The sequence below is a fragment of the Dreissena polymorpha genome, chromosome 5 (genome assembly GCF_020536995.1).
Source record: "Dreissena polymorpha isolate Duluth1 chromosome 5, UMN_Dpol_1.0, whole genome shotgun sequence".
NCBI lineage: Eukaryota > Metazoa > Mollusca > Bivalvia > Myida > Dreissenidae > Dreissena > Dreissena polymorpha.
In genome coordinates, this window is record NC_068359.1 from 3,374,931 (window position 1) to 3,391,194 (window position 16,264).

Sequence of the window (16,264 nt, forward strand, 5' to 3'; positions counted from 1 at the left end):
CTTATCAGCTACCGCCACGCAACACTGCGTTAGCAGTGTGCTACTGGGCATGCCAAAAAATAAAAACATTGTTATTAAAAATTGTTTAAATACTGTGGCTTATAAAAATAAAGATAATGGTATAAACAATTCATATATGTTTTTATTCACAGGTACGTCGACAATATGAATGAATATACGACACGTAAAGCGTTTTGACAAATTAATATTTAATTCATAACACATATAACACCAGAATAAATGTTCGGTTTAATTTCCAAATGAGAATAATTGTTTGTAATCCGAAACATGCTTCCTATTTTTAATGTTAACACGACGTTTACAAATGCTTCCAATATACAGTCATCATGTATATTTCCCTACAAAAGCGCGCAAAAATTATGCTGCAATGTACAAGTTCAAGGTTTATGCGTGGAAAGCGTGCGTGTATTGATTTTTTTATACATACTTTGTAGTGCAGAGAGCACTGAATTCTGTTGATTTCGGTTAAAAGTTTCTTTGGTATTTTTTAACACATTTATATCGCGAATAATTTTATATTTCCTCCAAATTAATTTCAATTCAAATATCTGTATCGTTACAGTATTTTAGTAGATTAATTATTGAAACAGTTATTGTACTGTTTACAGAGTAAAGAGAACATCTGGACAGAACTGGATAAAGTGTTTGGCGTTATGAAAACACGCAAAGCTTGTCTACTGACCTATTGTGTAGACTGCTGTCTGTGGTGTTTTGACAAAAGGGATTAACATGTGTGAATGTCACTCTGCCAATTTGGTCCATAATTACTAGTAAAACATAGTTTTAAAAGGTCGACGCAACTAGAATACAACTGTGAATATTTAATGCAACTATCAACTCAATAGTTACCACCGTCTTTTATCAATCAATGGAATAACCTACCTACAAAGAGAAAATAAATGCTTTAGTGAGCAGAGCATTGACTTTGTTCTGACAATTTAAACCATTCCTTATGCATTCGTTGAACGTGTTTACTTGAGTAAGTTATGCCTTCAGACAGGAAGCGGCTTTCCTTTGATAACTTCAAACTGTCAATTCACACAGATTTGCGAGACTTTTAGGGTCCTTGGTCATTTGTTTTCATGTTCAGTATAGAAAAAACACCTGCTTACATGAAAACTTTGGATTAAATTATCAAAATAAAAACAATGTTGCAAACTGTGAATATATTAATTGGTAAGTATCAGTTTAAAGACGACGTTTAGTTTGTCGTAAATCAATGAGTTTTCTATACAACTACTTCTACAACCACGTGGGGATCGATTTATCTTGGTGTTTTTTTTTAATTGTATATCATATATATATATAAATAAATTTATATACATGTATGTACTTGAAATAAATGTAATTTTATTTGAAAATCAGGAAGTCAAACAAAGTTAAATTGATCGATATCTCTTTAAACACGGAGTTTCCCCCGCGTTGCCAACGCCGAGGGCCGCCGCGTCGGCTTCTCAATTTTGCCGATCGTTCAACGCGGAGTCCCAAATCATGCAAACGCCGCGTATCGCAAAATTTTCTAAAGCTCCCTCGGAGAACTGTCCACAGAGTATAGAGGGAAATTGGGGAAAACGCGTGGAGTGTACTGTATCTGCCTACTTAATTCTGACAGGGGGACGCTTATCCGCCCCTCCAGATTTGATTGGAGGGCACCTCTCCGCCCCCTTTACAATTAGGGGGCAGAATATTAACTTTAATATTTAATTAACTTCGACTTTCTTGCTACATGTCACTAGGTGTTTCATCTACACATGTACACCATTTAAATTGTATAACATGTCATCTGGTTGGTTGTTCTCATAGCCAGAATTGTGTTGGCGAATGATATGGCGTTTTACAACCGAGCATTTGATCGACAAAATATGGAAGAACAAGGGACAAAATTGTCACAAAACCAGGTTTTCATTGTGAAAAAAAAATCTGATAAAGGGAGAAAACTCAAACTGAACTTTTGAAATGACCAAAAAAAATTAACCTCCTTTGTAATTTTTTTTTTTTTTTAAATCTATTTTTAGTCGTGGCGACCTTGACATTGGAGATATTGACGTGGGACACACCGTCCCATGATGGTGAACAAATGTGCCAAATGATTTTAAAATCTCACAATGAATGACATAGTTATGGCCAGGACAAGCTCATTTATGGCCATTTTTGACCTTTGAACTCAAAGTGTGACCTTGACCTTGGAGATATCGACGTAATTATTTCGCGCGACAAATGTGAACAAATGTGCCAAATGATTTTAAAATCTGACAATGAACGACATAGTTATGGCCCGGACAAGCTTATTCCGCCAGCCCGCCCGCCAGCCAGCCAGCCCGCCTGCATTCGCCAATCTAATAACCAGTTTTTTCCTTCGGAAAACCTGGTTAAAAACACAGACATGTAGCGAGAAAGCCGAAGTTAATTGAATATTAAAGTTATTAGCCGAACAGAAGATTGGTTAGTTGTGTAATCACGTTGCTTTTACTGTCTTATAACTAATCCAGTTGCAACTGCATGGGAACTTTTGTGTTCTCAATGAAAACGGTCACGTCCCGTGTTCCACAATCTTTCAGCAATAGGCATATAGTGCGTTTCATACCTTGTGTATATATAATATCTATACGAGGGTTATTTTTTCATACTGTGTATTTTTGTCAATATTCGTTGTTGAAAAGTCAAACCATACACAATAGGTGTACATTTAACCATCTGAAACCCCTGGGGTAAGCTCGGGGGGTAGGGTCCGGGAGGGGGGCTAATTTATGATACTGCTGCCTGTGAGTGAAATGGATGTCATGAATATCCTAACATGTAGAAATTACCTGGTCTAACTCACGATTTATATTTGTTGTGGAAATACAGCGGTGTTTTGCGAAATAATTGTATTGTGGCGATAGCAAATGTCAGAGTTGCGCAGAGGCTTGAGAGACATGTGAAGAAATCAGAAAACGTTAAATGAATAAATCATTCACATTGTGCAAATTTTCGCCTTTAAGAACACCAACAGACAAAAAGGTATGATTGTCTGGGTGTTTCGTACTTGTTTAATATCAGTGGTAATACATGTGATCTGTACCATGTGTTTGAACTAGTGATCTAGTTTGGTTGAATCTTGGTGGGGGCTTAATTTTTGCTTTGGTTCGAAATAGTCAGTGGGAATCCTGCTATGCGTCTTTCAAAATGTTCTTATTATATTTCTTGGAAGCACAGCAATATAAATGGATTTCATTTTAGTTAACAGAAGGTCGTAAACACTGCATGTATTAAAATTCTCAAACTTTCAAAAATGTGTTGCAGTCATGGCTTTTTAAAATCTTTGGATTTTACTTTAAAAGTAATTATTGTTTTTGGTTAGTTAAAAGGTAGGCAAAGTGACACAGATTCAAACTGTTCCAATGTGACAGACGATATAAAGAATATTGCCAAGGCAGTTTCAGCTCGCTTCAGTTCTGGAATGTCCACAGCAAATTTGTCATCAGATGAGGATCTTTTTTTTACACAGGTAAAAAAAAAGGTTTTATTTTCAGTCTTAACAAATTCAAATACAATTATTTATATCATTAAATAACTTATATTAATATGTGTAAAATTCATTCATTGATATATATAGTATCTGGCACGAGTTGTCATATCATACCATATTTTATTAAACGAGTTCAGGAATTTTGTTAGTAAGCGAGCCTTTGGCGAGCTTTTTAACGAATTTCCTGGACGAGTTTAATAAAATATGGTATGATATGACGAGTGTCAGATCTTTTTTATCACATACTTTTAAATGAGCAAATTAAATAAATATTTACGCAAACATAATGATAAATCCTGAATGTTGTTTACATTTCGTGACGTCATTTGACGTTTCAACGTCATTTGAGCAAAATAACAAAATACGATTGGTTCAATTGAAAAAATAAGCCAATGAAAACAATTAAAAAGTATATTGCACATGTGTAAGATAAAGATATTCGTAATGGTTGTATTCCATGGGAAACAGGGTATGGCATGTGCTAAAGCATTATATTAACATGTTCGATATTTATGTGTAATATAGCCTATTTATTTTATTTTAACCATGTTGCTTTTTTGCTAACAAGTTCAACTAATATTAATAACTTAATATTACCTACACTTTCATGTGTTTCACAGTTTATTACTTTATTTGTTAATATTAATTAAAGTAACTTTTTAATATTCCCATCAACAGTCATCTGAAATATTTCATGAAATATATTATTGAAGGTTCAAATCATTTCATTCACTTGCAATACATGTAAATAATTCTGTTTTATAATTGAAAAAATAGCTATGTTATTTGACCTTTAAAATAACTATATTATCTATGAAGATATTTTTATTACTTCTAAAGTAAATATTTTTCAGACATTCCCAACTTCTCCAAAAAAAACAACTGTTCCATCAAAATCCCCGAAGAAAAGCAAGAAGAAACATAAGGTGTCTAAAGATGTGTCAGTGGATTCGCCTGACAGTTATGTGACTGCGCTGACCTCTGATACACAAGAAAGTTATGTAAGTGCATTGTCAGATCAGCCTATCAGTGACACCAGTGGTAAGAAAAAAAAATCACGCAAGAAAGATAAGCCACATTGTGAAGACATTACACATTCTAGCATCTTACTGGACAGTGACTGTAAACAGCTGGAACAAATGGGTAGTTTGTCTACAGGTGCTGAAATGATTGGGGAACTGACAAGCCCTAAAAGAAAGAAATCGTCTAAAAAATCAAAGAAGCTCAAAAGATCTCACCATATGTCTTCTATTGATGATGATGTGACACCCATGCAGTCCCCAACAAAGAAAGTTCGATTTATGGAACAGGGTTATGAAAACTTGAATGAAGTCTTAAAATCAGGTGGTAAAACAACTCCTTCAGAGGTAGAATCATCAGAAATAGTTCAACATGAAAACTTAGAGAAATCTGCAGATGTTGACATCAGTTTAATTGGTAACAGGGCGAAATATGAGTTTAAAACACCCGACCACTACAAATTGATGGACTTGAAACACTGCTTTACAAAGTCAGAACTCCAAGGCAAAAAGCTGTTTCTTATTCAAGCTCCTAAACAGGTACACTGTCTGTAAGTTTTAGCAAATGATTGAGTCTAATCTTTTTGCATTCCGCTTGATATAGCTTTCACAAAAAAGGGTGTATGTGCTTGATCCATTCAAACTTGTCTTGACTTAATCATGCAATTTGTAAAATAACTTCCCAAAGATGTTCATCATATTGGAGACATGGTGTTGTGTTTAAGACCTCGCTAAAAGTTTAATGTCACCCTTTGAGGTTAAAGGTCAAATACAGCTTGTCTGGAGTGTTACTTTTAACTTTCATCATGAAAATTGTCAAATACCTTGCCCAAAATGTTCATGGTGCAGAGATGGTTGTTGTGTGTAAGACTGTGTCCTATATTTTGAGACATATACTGGTTTAACATAATTTTGATCAAATTGAACTAAGTGTGACATAACTCTTCTTATTTATTACTAGTTAAGTTTTCAAAATGATAATGTTTATGCATTTTACTATGAAATTAAAGTGTTGATTTGCTGTTCTTTTCAGTTTGATTTCACCACCCTGGACAATCAGAAAATCTCTCTCAGCAGTACAAGTATTATTACTAATAACATGGTAAATGTACAAATATTCATCTTTTACTTGCTGCACAATGAAAAAGCAGTTCAATAGAGCATCTTATAGATGTAAATGTTAATTGTACAGCTTGACAGATTGTCTAAAGTAGCCACACTGAGGGACACCCATTTCAGTATTTAATTTGTGCCTGTTCCTATGGGCTCATTGTTCATCCAGTTGAACTCTTTCCAAATCAGAAGTAAAGTGAAAATGGCTATGTGCAAACAGCATTAAACCAGAACAGCCTGCAAGTAACTCGCTGTTTGTTCAGGTTTTATGCTGTTTGCTGCTCAATAGTATGTAAGGGTTGGAACTGAAAGCCTTCAAAACTTTTATATAGTAAAAAAGGTCTTAAATTGAACATAACTTTCTAAGGGACTATAAATGCGTCAAAATACGTATCTAAGTGGTAAAAGGTTAAAGAATCAATTCTTTCTTTATCGTATATCAAGTGGCCTTAAAAATGTTACAACTGATTATAGACGCTTGCAATGTATTTTCAGGTAGAGGGTAAACAATTTGAAGTGACACCTAGGGAGTATGATACCAAAAAAGTATGGTTTATGACTATGCTTTGAAATTCAATTATAATAGACTATGCTTTGATCTCAATTATAATAGACTATGCTTTGATCTTCTTAATTATAATATACTATGCTTTGATCTTCTCAATGATAATATACTATGGTTTGAGCTTCTCAATTATAAAAGACTTTGCTTTGAACTTTTTAATTACAATATACTATGCTCTGAACTTCTCAATTATGATAGACTATGGTTTTAACTTCTCAATTATAATAGACGCTTTGAACTTTTAATTATAATAGACTATGCTGTGAACTTCTCAATTATAATGTTTTATTTAAGTATGACGGTTCCATAAGATATATTTCCAAACTGTCTCTGCCTACATAATGGGACAGCATACCATCTGTATAAAAAACATTATTTTCATAAGGCCTGTTATTTTAATTGTACAAATAATGTAATTTTTTCTCTCATATATGTACATCATTTTGATTCATGTTTTTCAGGGATCAGGCATTTACAGCATGGTAGTTGATAAAAACAGCTTGACTGTAGGTCAGTATGTTTTATATATTCTACAATAATATATTTGTTGAAATTTTGTTGAAAAATAATATTATAATTTTTCTGATTATTAATATTAATCTTCACTTTTGTTCTCAGTAATTGTTGTTGAAAAAATAGCAAAACATTGATCTATTCCTTTATATCACTGTCTTATTGATAATGAAGACAGTACCGTATGTTTTGAATATGATTCAGTAGTCAGTTCTTGCCTTCGAACTGATTGGGGAAGAGGACAATGACAAAGAGCGAGGCATGGTATTGTAATGGGCATGGGGGGGGGTAGAGGGTAAGGGTTAGGTTTAGCGGTCGGGTTTGGGTTAGGGTTAGCCTTAACCCATACCTTAACCCTAACCTGACCCCTAACACTAACCCTAACCTAACCATAACCCAGGGTTATCTCCCCTATACCATGTCTCGCTCGGTGTAATTGTCCGCTTCCCAACTGATTGTTGGTGATATAAAATAATATTTCAAGGTCAAAATGTGTGATATTATGTTCTTCAATTTTGAATTTGAGAATATTGGTTATAGTTGAATGGACAGTCTGAAAACAAATTGTATATGAGAAATGTTATTAAATTTCAATTTACAAAAGTAACCGTTTTGTTATCTTCTTCAGAACAATTACAGAATTTTAAGTGTTTGTATTTCTTGTCAATTATCAATATAGCTTGGATTTAAGGGTCGTTTATGTATTGGAACTGCATGTTTGGTCTTGATTTTATTGAAGGACAATACAAGACAGTTCCCATACGGTACATTTGACCAGTTGAGATTTATTTATCAAGGATTGATATGGTAAATATTCATTGGACATTTTTGTGGTAAATAATAGCAGATTACTGCATTGTAAAACCAATTAAATATAAATTGTTGGACAAAAAACGTAGGACAAACAGAAAAGTGGCGCAACTGGTGACAATTTAATACGCCTTAGTTACCTAAATACAATAGCTCAGATAACATATGTACCTGTACAGGTGAGAGCATTCAAGGTCACCTGCAGATCACAGACTGGTATCCAGGCATTCCTCCTGTTGTCTTGGATAAGACATTGCCAAGGAAACACAGAGTGGAGGGCATTAACAATGTTGTCAACACAGGTAGGTGGAACAGAGGTCTACTTCTTGTTACTAGTGTGTTTATATTGGGCCGGCTTACTAATTTAGCAGCAATTAGGACTGTAAATCCAGGGTTGAGGAGCAAAACTTAACAGCCTGGCAAGGTAACTTTGGTTTGGGTTTGGTCATGAAATGATTTTGTTTGCCTTTCATGTGTCAGCCTATCTGATTCAAGTAGAGGAGTTGTATACCGGTACTTATACTGGATGAAAGCTTAGAGTGCCTCAGCTTCCTTAGGCCAAGTGCAATTTGGGTTTACACAATTTGTGAGGTTTTAGCAGTGTTCTTAACCGGTTACGAATAGTCTTGGCGCCGGCTACGTTTCCTCCAAAATATCATTTCAAAACAGCGCTAAAACGCCCGTTTTAGTTCTTAGTCCCTGGCTACTTTGAAAATATAACTGGCTACTCTTAATTAGCTTTATGGAGAATCACTGGTTTTAGTCTTGTCTGTTTTAAACCCAGCCTAAGCAGATTTAAAATTAAAGCAAATACACTTTTTATATCAATATTCTGTTAAGCAAATGCATTTTTGTTCTTGCAGATGATGTTGTTGGTTCCAAGAATGTAGATACTGAAGAAGTGAGTTCCAAGAAACAGAAAAAGAAAAAAAAGAAAGAGAAAAAGAAGGATAGGAAAAAATAAATAATTGTTTTATTTGTTTGTATGATACATCAAAAAGAATACAAGCTCTGTTAAAATGGGTTCACTTGTTGAATTTTTGTTTATTAAAGGTATTTTTTCCATCGGTATGATGTAAAAATGTATACGCTTACGTTTGCAGTATACAATATTGCATAAAATACATCAAAATGTAAAAAGATGGCATAACCAACAGAAAGCACATTTATAATTAATTCTCTCGCCATAGGCGGAGGGATATTGTTTTGGCGTTGTCCGTCAGTCCGGCACTTTTGCGTCCGGAGCCATATCTTGGAAGTGTTTTGGCGGATTTCATTGAAACTTGGTATATATATGGTTAAGAGGATGATGCACGCCAAATGGCATTGTACACCATCTTTTAATAACAGAGTTATGGCCCTTTGTATCTTGAAAAAATGCTTTTTATTATAAGCTTAGAACCTTATCTCCATTAACACATGAGCCAGAGCCATGAAACTTGCCATAGTTGTTCTCAATCATCTGGGGGTGCTTCACATTCAACATTCATTATCCTAGGGGCTAAGGTCAAGCTCACACATTGAGGTCAAAGGTCACAAATTTGATGAATTATTCATTTTTAGTCATTCCTTTACTATGCATCAAGGCATTCTGTAATAACTGTCCACAATTGTTCTCCATCATCTAGCCGAGTGTTGAATATAAGATCCAGGTTGCTAGGGTCATGGTCAGAGTCACACACAAAGGTCAAAATCACACATTTTGATTAAATATGCCTTATTTGGTAAGGATTCTACCATACTTAAATGGATTCTCAAAATGTCCTGATGTAATTGTTCTCAATTATCAGGCAATGCAAGACCTATGTGTTTTTTACCAAAGTCAAGGTCACACATCAAAGGTCACACATTTGTAGAATTATTTACTATTTAGCCATTATTTTACTATGCATCGGTGGATTCTGTAATAACCTTCCATAATTCTTCTCCATCTTCTTCCTTGCTGTGTGTCATGTAAGATTCATGTCTAGGGTTAAGGTCAAGGTTCATGTCTAGGGATAAGGTCAACGTCACATTATACTTCATGTAAGGTCGTACGATTCACATCATGGGTCAAGGTTACACAAATGCTTCATTTAAGGTCGTACACAATGATAGATGATTAACCTTAAAAACTTATTTATGTTATTTCCACGTATGTCATGGCTGATGTTGTGTTCACTCTGAAACATTCTGAAAATTTAGTGTATATTAAGATTGAATGTTTTCGTGGAAAAGGCAAGACTTTTTATTTCACCTAAATAAATATTGAAAGCTCACGAACCCTCCTCTGTCTTAGTTTTGAGTTATTGTCCTTTGTTATTTTAGTATGTCGTTACTTTTCAGGGCAAAAACTCGGTATGTAAGATTTCTATTTAAGAAAATGCTCATAACAAGCAATTTCTTCTTTTGTCATGATACTATCAATGTTGATTGATTCAAGAAAAATATACTATCTGCATTTTATTGTCTGCAAACCCATCACAGGTACAAATGAGTTTTAAAAAAAATCAACAAAAGGCACAACCCTTTACTTATACCTTTTCTTTTAGTTCTACACCCATCCATAAACATAATTAATTTTGCGGGGGATATCAATTAAACGAATTTGCTTGACAAGTCAGCTTTTTGTTGCTGACAAAAGAGGCTTTATCATCAAAGCTGTATTTCTTTTGTGCAATAATTATTAAATCTGTCAGAAACATGTGAAAATTCATTATAATTGGAAAATATATGGCCATATCCAAGATGTTGTGCATCAGAAAACAAAGGCATATTTATCCATAATATATTTTAATACAAAACATCCGTCTTTGAAGCACTTAATACAAGCCTGCTTCGTATCATTTATTATACAATTGCTAAAGCATTTAAAAGTTACAAATCTAGCACACAACACGTGCTCACATAAATAAGTATAATAATGTAAACAATACATTTAACTTCTTAACACAAACAAAAATAAACCTACATGTATATTAACAGTTTAACAACAATGACAATAACTGATGACAGCTAACAAAAAGTGTGGCACATATAAATATAATTTGTATACAATTTCAAGCAGCCATATGAAAGAATCAAACAATCAACTGAAGTAGTGCAGGTTTGGTATTACTAATGACAGCATACTATTATTCCAACTTAAATTGAGTGACTAAATTATACCAAACCTAGTGAACTATTAACATATACCTATTATCAATTGGAATTATGAAATGGACATATAATCTACTTCATGTTTGATCGCAAACATTTGCAATAAATCCTTGAAGCTCATTTACATAATTTATGCTCAGGAAGTCACATAGATAAACACTGGCATTTTTTAAGTTGGAATTTTAGCAAAAACCAGACCATATCTCCCAAAATATGAAAATAGTACATTTTTATGACTGAATGACAATATACCTTAGCTAATTCAGTGATGTTTGAATGTGGCTCTAAATTTTCGGCAAATTTAAACGAGAACTAAACCTTACTATATATATAATAAATGACATTTTTGATCTTTGACAGTGATGATTGTTTATTTAATATGTCTCCTTTCTGAGGCATACAGTATATAATACTAACATTTTACATATAATCATTAAATATGTACATTGTTTTTACAATCTTTGGTACACATACTCCATGTATAAGATAATATTTTTGGCACAATTTGCTGTTAGTTGTAAGTTTCGGTATCTACAAGTATCAGCCAATACAAACAAAATTTCTTTACAGCATATTGTTAATAAAAAAAAGAAAAGGCCAATGATGATGCATCACCTTCTGGCTTTTATTAGTGGAAACATTTTAATAAATCGGCCTCCTGTGTAAAAGGCTAGACTGGCTAGCACATGATTGGTCAGTCTGATTCTAGATTACAAGTGAGGCTAATATAACTGATAACCATCACAGATTAATGCAGAAGTATATCTTGTTAAAAATAGGTCGACAAGCCTGGATATATTTGATTGACTTAAAAATTATTTAAGGTGGACCTTCATTGGCTTTGCTTGTTTTAAACATTTTTTAATTTTTGGATTGAATTAAAAGGCAGTGTCTTTCATCAATATTGTATTTTAGTATAAATCCATTTATTTAAGGGCAGAGTTATAATTCAAGCAGATTTATATTGCACTTCAAAATCACCAATATTTGTTTTCTTATAGACGGACATTACATTGCTTTGTTGCAACTAGATTTTACTGACAATACCATCAGACGCTGCAGTTACAAGTTAAAAAAAATGTTAATAACAGGCAAGATAGGCTGACATACATTAAGAAAGTTTGTATCCACAAAAATTAAAACAATTATAAAATAGGAGTTCAGACGTCTAGAAATATATAAGCAGACTATTGTTTGCTTGAGACGTAAATTGTTCTTTTATGTCCCCCAGTCTATACAAGGTCATCCTTCAAGGTCAAAGGTCAAATATATGGGGGGGCATAGTGTTTCACAAACACATCTTGCTTAATTTTCAGACTGCACATCAGAACAACATAACATTGCATATCACCCTTTAACCCTTTGCATGCTGGGAAATTTGTCGTCTGCTAAAATGTCTCATAGTAAAAACACTCTTTTATTAATATTTCGCCCAAACGGGCTTTATCAAAGTTTACAAATACGAATTCACTACATAGTTATAACTGTCGTATACACCAATACTATGAAATATGTATATCTTTATCCCTACTGGATATAAAACTGAGTGCTAAAATGTCGTCTGCTGAATTGCTAAAATTAGCATTTTCTTCATTTTTTTCAAAGAATACTATAAGAATAACAAACAGTTTGGATCCAGATGAGACACCACATCCTGTGGTGTCTCGTCTGGATCAAAACTGTTTGCAAAGGCCTTCAAAATTTGGTTACAGCACTGAAAGGGTTAAGATTGCTTATAATTTCAATATAAGTGAGAATGTTAAACATTCAGGCATGAACATTCAAGTACTGCTACAAGGATAGCTTGCATATATAATAATGAATCCTTTAAATTGTAATTATAAGCATGAAACCGTGAGGATGTAAGCTAAGTTGTTTAAGAGCCATGCATTAAAATGACAAGACATTGTTGACCTATAAATAAACAATTGAGAAATTAATCATTGAAATTTGACAGATTCAAAAATTGTTGTCATTTAAATGAAAACTGTATTAAACTATCCTGTTGTCACGCTTAGACGGTTATTAAGTAGTTTACCACTAATTTTGTTCTTGGTTTATATATGAAGGTCATTATTTATAAGAATCAACAATAACTCAATAAGAAAGCAGACTTTTTTTGTCACATTTGTTTGCTGGTGCATCTTAATTATTAGGGCAGTTTTAACCGCAATATAAAGAAATCGTATTGATTGAGATAAATTTACTGACTAAGAAAAAAGTGTACGAGCATCACCATTTAATACAAATATTTAAACTATTTGTAGAAAGTGCCAACAAGAAATACATCAGATTGTTAACAATATTAAACAAAACACATTATGACTTTGAAACACTTCATGCAAGTTAATATTTTTTTTAAATAAATAAACATGACTGATTACATGAGACTATATATAAGCTGTGTTCTGGGTAAGCCAGGTTTAATGCATGAGCATACAGTGTTGTCCCATATGAGCCTGCTCAGTCTGCACATGTTAACCCTTTGCATGCTGGGAAATTTGTCTGCAAAAATGTCGGCTGCTGAATTTTTTTTATTAGCATTTTCTTCATTTTGTTTTCAAAGAATACTATCAGAATAGCAAACAGTTTGGATCCTAATGAGACGCCACGTTCTGTGGCGTCAAATCTGGATCCAAACTGTTTGCACAGGCCTTCAAAATTCGGTTTCCGCACTGAAAGAGTTAATCAGGGACAACACTTCCTGCTATCATGGAATTCTTCTTTCAAAAGAAGAATTTTCTCAATAAAAATCCAGCAAAGGCAGAAAGTGTCATTCCTGATAAGCCAGTGCAATAACATCGCGATTTGATATTTACAAACAATTCTAAAAGTTGGAATTTTAAGCTTAAAAACAAAAGTCACCCAAATATTTAACCCTTTGAATGCTGGGAAATTTGTCTTCTGCTTAAATGTTGTCTGCTGAATTTCTAAAATTAGCATTTTCTTCGATTTTTTTTTCAAAGAATACTATCAGAATAGCAAACAGTTTGGATCCTGATGAGACACCACGTTCTGTGGCGTCTCATCTGGATCCAAACTGTTTGCAAAGGCCTTTAAAATTCGGTTCCCGCACTGGAAGGGTTAAGTGTCATACATTAAACATTCATCACTCTGCACCGGCATATATATTGAATGCTTCTTTAACTTGCCAAAACTTACTTATTGCGCATCAGCCTACTTTTATTTCATCAAATTCTTTTCTAAGGTGTGTATGATCGGTTTATAAGCAACAACTCCTATTTGTTCTATCTACACTAAGACAATTTAATAATAAATTTGTAATTGATATATTACACATCTAAGAATAATGTATAAGTATAATACTTTTTAATATGTATGTATTTTCAAAACTTATACATCACAAATGTTCCTTTTTACAAAAATATAAAATGCATCAGAGTAAGTGTCAGAACTGCTTTGTGATGTGCATAACAACAAAAGTAACGGCATCAGTAAACAAATGACGTGAATTTTAATTTTGGGTATATTAGACACATTTAAATTTTCAACATGTTTCCACAAATATGGACCTGCATTTCTATTGTATCCGAAAGAGGAAGTGTCAGAAACAACATTTTTATGTTCATAATAGTAGTTTTTGGTAAATTTGACACACTTAAATTGCAACTTTTTTCAACAAATAAGGACCTTACTTTTTTGTATCTGAAAAACAGGCATCCTTCAAGCCAAAATTTACGGCATTCCATCAATAATAACAACATTGTGTAACCCTTACTGATAGAAATTATTGCAAGGATTACCACATATTTTATATTTAAAAAATCATAAAATACAAAAATGAAAAAAAATTCTTTGACAAAACAACCTAGGGTTTATCATAAACAATATTAAGTATTAATATATGATCTATGATTAATATATTTCTTATGATTAATACATGCATGCCATACGTCCCGGATTGTCCGGGACAGTCCCGGAAATGAAGACTTGTCCCGCTGTCCCGGAAATCTGTCAAATGTCCCGGAATTTACAAAATCCATAAATACATGTACCTTATCTTAAGCTTAACTGCACCTCGAATCTGTGTACTAGTATATCTGCAGCGTCTCCATGACAATGCCTACCCGAATAGGCAGACTACGCTACGTGTCAAAATCGATCAATTAACAGGGGTCCTGTTATTATATCGATTGTCTCACGTTCGCGGTCAAACAAAAAAAGGCGGCATTGTTTAATGTGGTTGTAAATTGACTTTAATCTACTACGTCATTATTTCCCGCTGCGTAAGGGCAAAGGATAGTTGTTCACACATCTTAAGTCCAATATCGCGGAGTAAAAAATTAAAAGCAGTTTATGTTCGCACGTTTAACCGACAAAGAAGTTGAGTAAAAAAGAAAGCATATAAAAACGTCATCCTCACACGGTTTATTATTGTCTTGTTCTAAACCCCCAGTAAACATAACGTTAAAAAAACTATTGTGAATTGATTTGAGTTGACGATCTAACGGTACTGTATTGTTGTATTTTTTATTATATAAATGTTATAAATGAATAAAGGCGTATCAACAACTACGCGTTACACACACCGGTCTTAATAACAATAACGCAGTGACGTCACCATCTATGTTTAGAACGCTTACACTGAAAACACGTGGCTTGTATCTAGTAACGGAAGTAGAAATGTTTAATTTGACGTTAATAGATCAAGTGTATTTCGGATAGGCTTTCGAACTTTTGCTATTAACGATGCGAAACAAAAAAAAACGTACCAAAAATGCATATGTCTTTAAATATCGCTACATTTTATACATGTCCCGGAAAATTGGCAAAAGTCCCGGACAATTTAACTCAATGTCCCGGAATTGGTCTAAAAAATTATGGCATGTATGATTAATATCATGATATTGTAAAAGAACAATCAAAAGACCAACCATCGCATTTTACAGCTGAGAGTTGGCCATTTTGTTTTGCGGAATAATCTCTCTAGAAACAAACCTCATTCATATCAAAATTTGAAAAGGAAAACTTCCAAGAACAACCAGTGGCTTATAACGTCAAGGGTCCACTCACTAGAAAGTAAATTAATAAGTAATTTAAAGTAATTTTCCATGACAAAAATTGTTCAAATCATGATGTTGAAGAGGTATGTTCCCAACACTACCCAATGGCTGATGAAGTTAAGTGCCGACCATTTCTTGAGAGTGTGTTCCATGCTGTATCCCTGGAACACAACATGAAGAGACTGAAGAAGCAGTTTCAGTAGACACATGTACCTGCACTGTTTACATTATTGCAAATGATGTGTTCAAAGCTCAATAAAATGTTTCTTCAAATCAAATTCTATATCTGGTTTTGTGTTTCTGGCATATCATATGTTCAATTGTATAACTTCATTTAGCACTAATAACAGTTTGCAAAGCATGTACAAACAAGTGAAACTTGTGAATAGTCTTGAATTCTTTGAATGCATTTTATTCCATTGACATTCAATGTCATGGATTGTCAAAAATTGACCTTTTTGTTTTGTCTTAAATTAGTGGATTTATTTACTCCTTGATATATGGAATCCCGGAATAAACCCCTTCGGAAGAAACACCCTTCCCTAAAAACGGC

The 16,264-nt window shown here is 33.5% G+C and overlaps 3 protein-coding genes across 5 annotated transcripts in view; 1 reads left to right on the forward strand and 2 right to left on the reverse strand.

Annotated features, from left to right (window-relative positions):
• Positions 1-2,916, reverse strand: part of LOC127832254 (uncharacterized) — a 79,446-nt gene extending 76,530 nt beyond the window's left edge. The window contains exon 1 of the mRNA XM_052357583.1: positions 2,829-2,916. The gene's annotated coding sequence lies outside the window, so the exon portion shown is untranslated. The remainder of the gene's footprint in view (positions 1-2,828) is intronic.
• Positions 2,878-8,572, forward strand: LOC127832282 (uncharacterized). Of its 2 annotated transcripts, XM_052357684.1 has the most exons (8): positions 2,878-3,021; positions 3,362-3,508; positions 4,384-5,088; positions 5,582-5,650; positions 6,157-6,207; positions 6,688-6,736; positions 7,729-7,851; positions 8,413-8,572. In XM_052357684.1, the coding sequence occupies exons 1-8, from the start codon at positions 2,962-2,964 to the stop codon at positions 8,511-8,513; spliced, it is 1,305 nt and encodes a 434-aa protein (XP_052213644.1). In that variant the 5' UTR covers positions 2,878-2,961; the 3' UTR covers positions 8,514-8,572. The 2 variants fall into 2 exon arrangements, with proteins under 2 accessions (XP_052213644.1, XP_052213645.1); XM_052357685.1 differs by lacking the exon at positions 3,362-3,508 and having other exon boundaries at positions 2,885-3,021.
• Positions 8,573-10,304: 1,732 nt separating this feature from the next.
• LOC127832279 (protein-serine O-palmitoleoyltransferase porcupine-like) overlaps positions 10,305-16,264 on the reverse strand; it is a 36,263-nt gene continuing 30,303 nt past the window's right edge. For both annotated transcript variants that reach the window (XM_052357679.1, XM_052357680.1), the window contains exon 14: positions 10,305-15,872. In XM_052357679.1, the coding sequence (XP_052213639.1) occupies positions 15,774-15,872 (99 nt within the window). In that variant the 3' untranslated portion in view covers positions 10,305-15,773. The remainder of the gene's footprint in view (positions 15,873-16,264) is intronic.

Coding starts and splice junctions, on each gene's coding strand:
- LOC127832282 (XM_052357684.1), top strand. CDS start 2,962: ATGAATAAATCATTCACATTGTGCAAATTTTCGCCTTTAAGAACACCA. Junction 6,208..6,687: donor GGGAGTATGATACCAAAAAA/GTATGGTTTATG, acceptor CATGTTTTTCAG/GGATCAGGCATTTACAGCAT. Junction 6,737..7,728: donor TAAAAACAGCTTGACTGTAG/GTCAGTATGTTT, acceptor GTACCTGTACAG/GTGAGAGCATTCAAGGTCAC.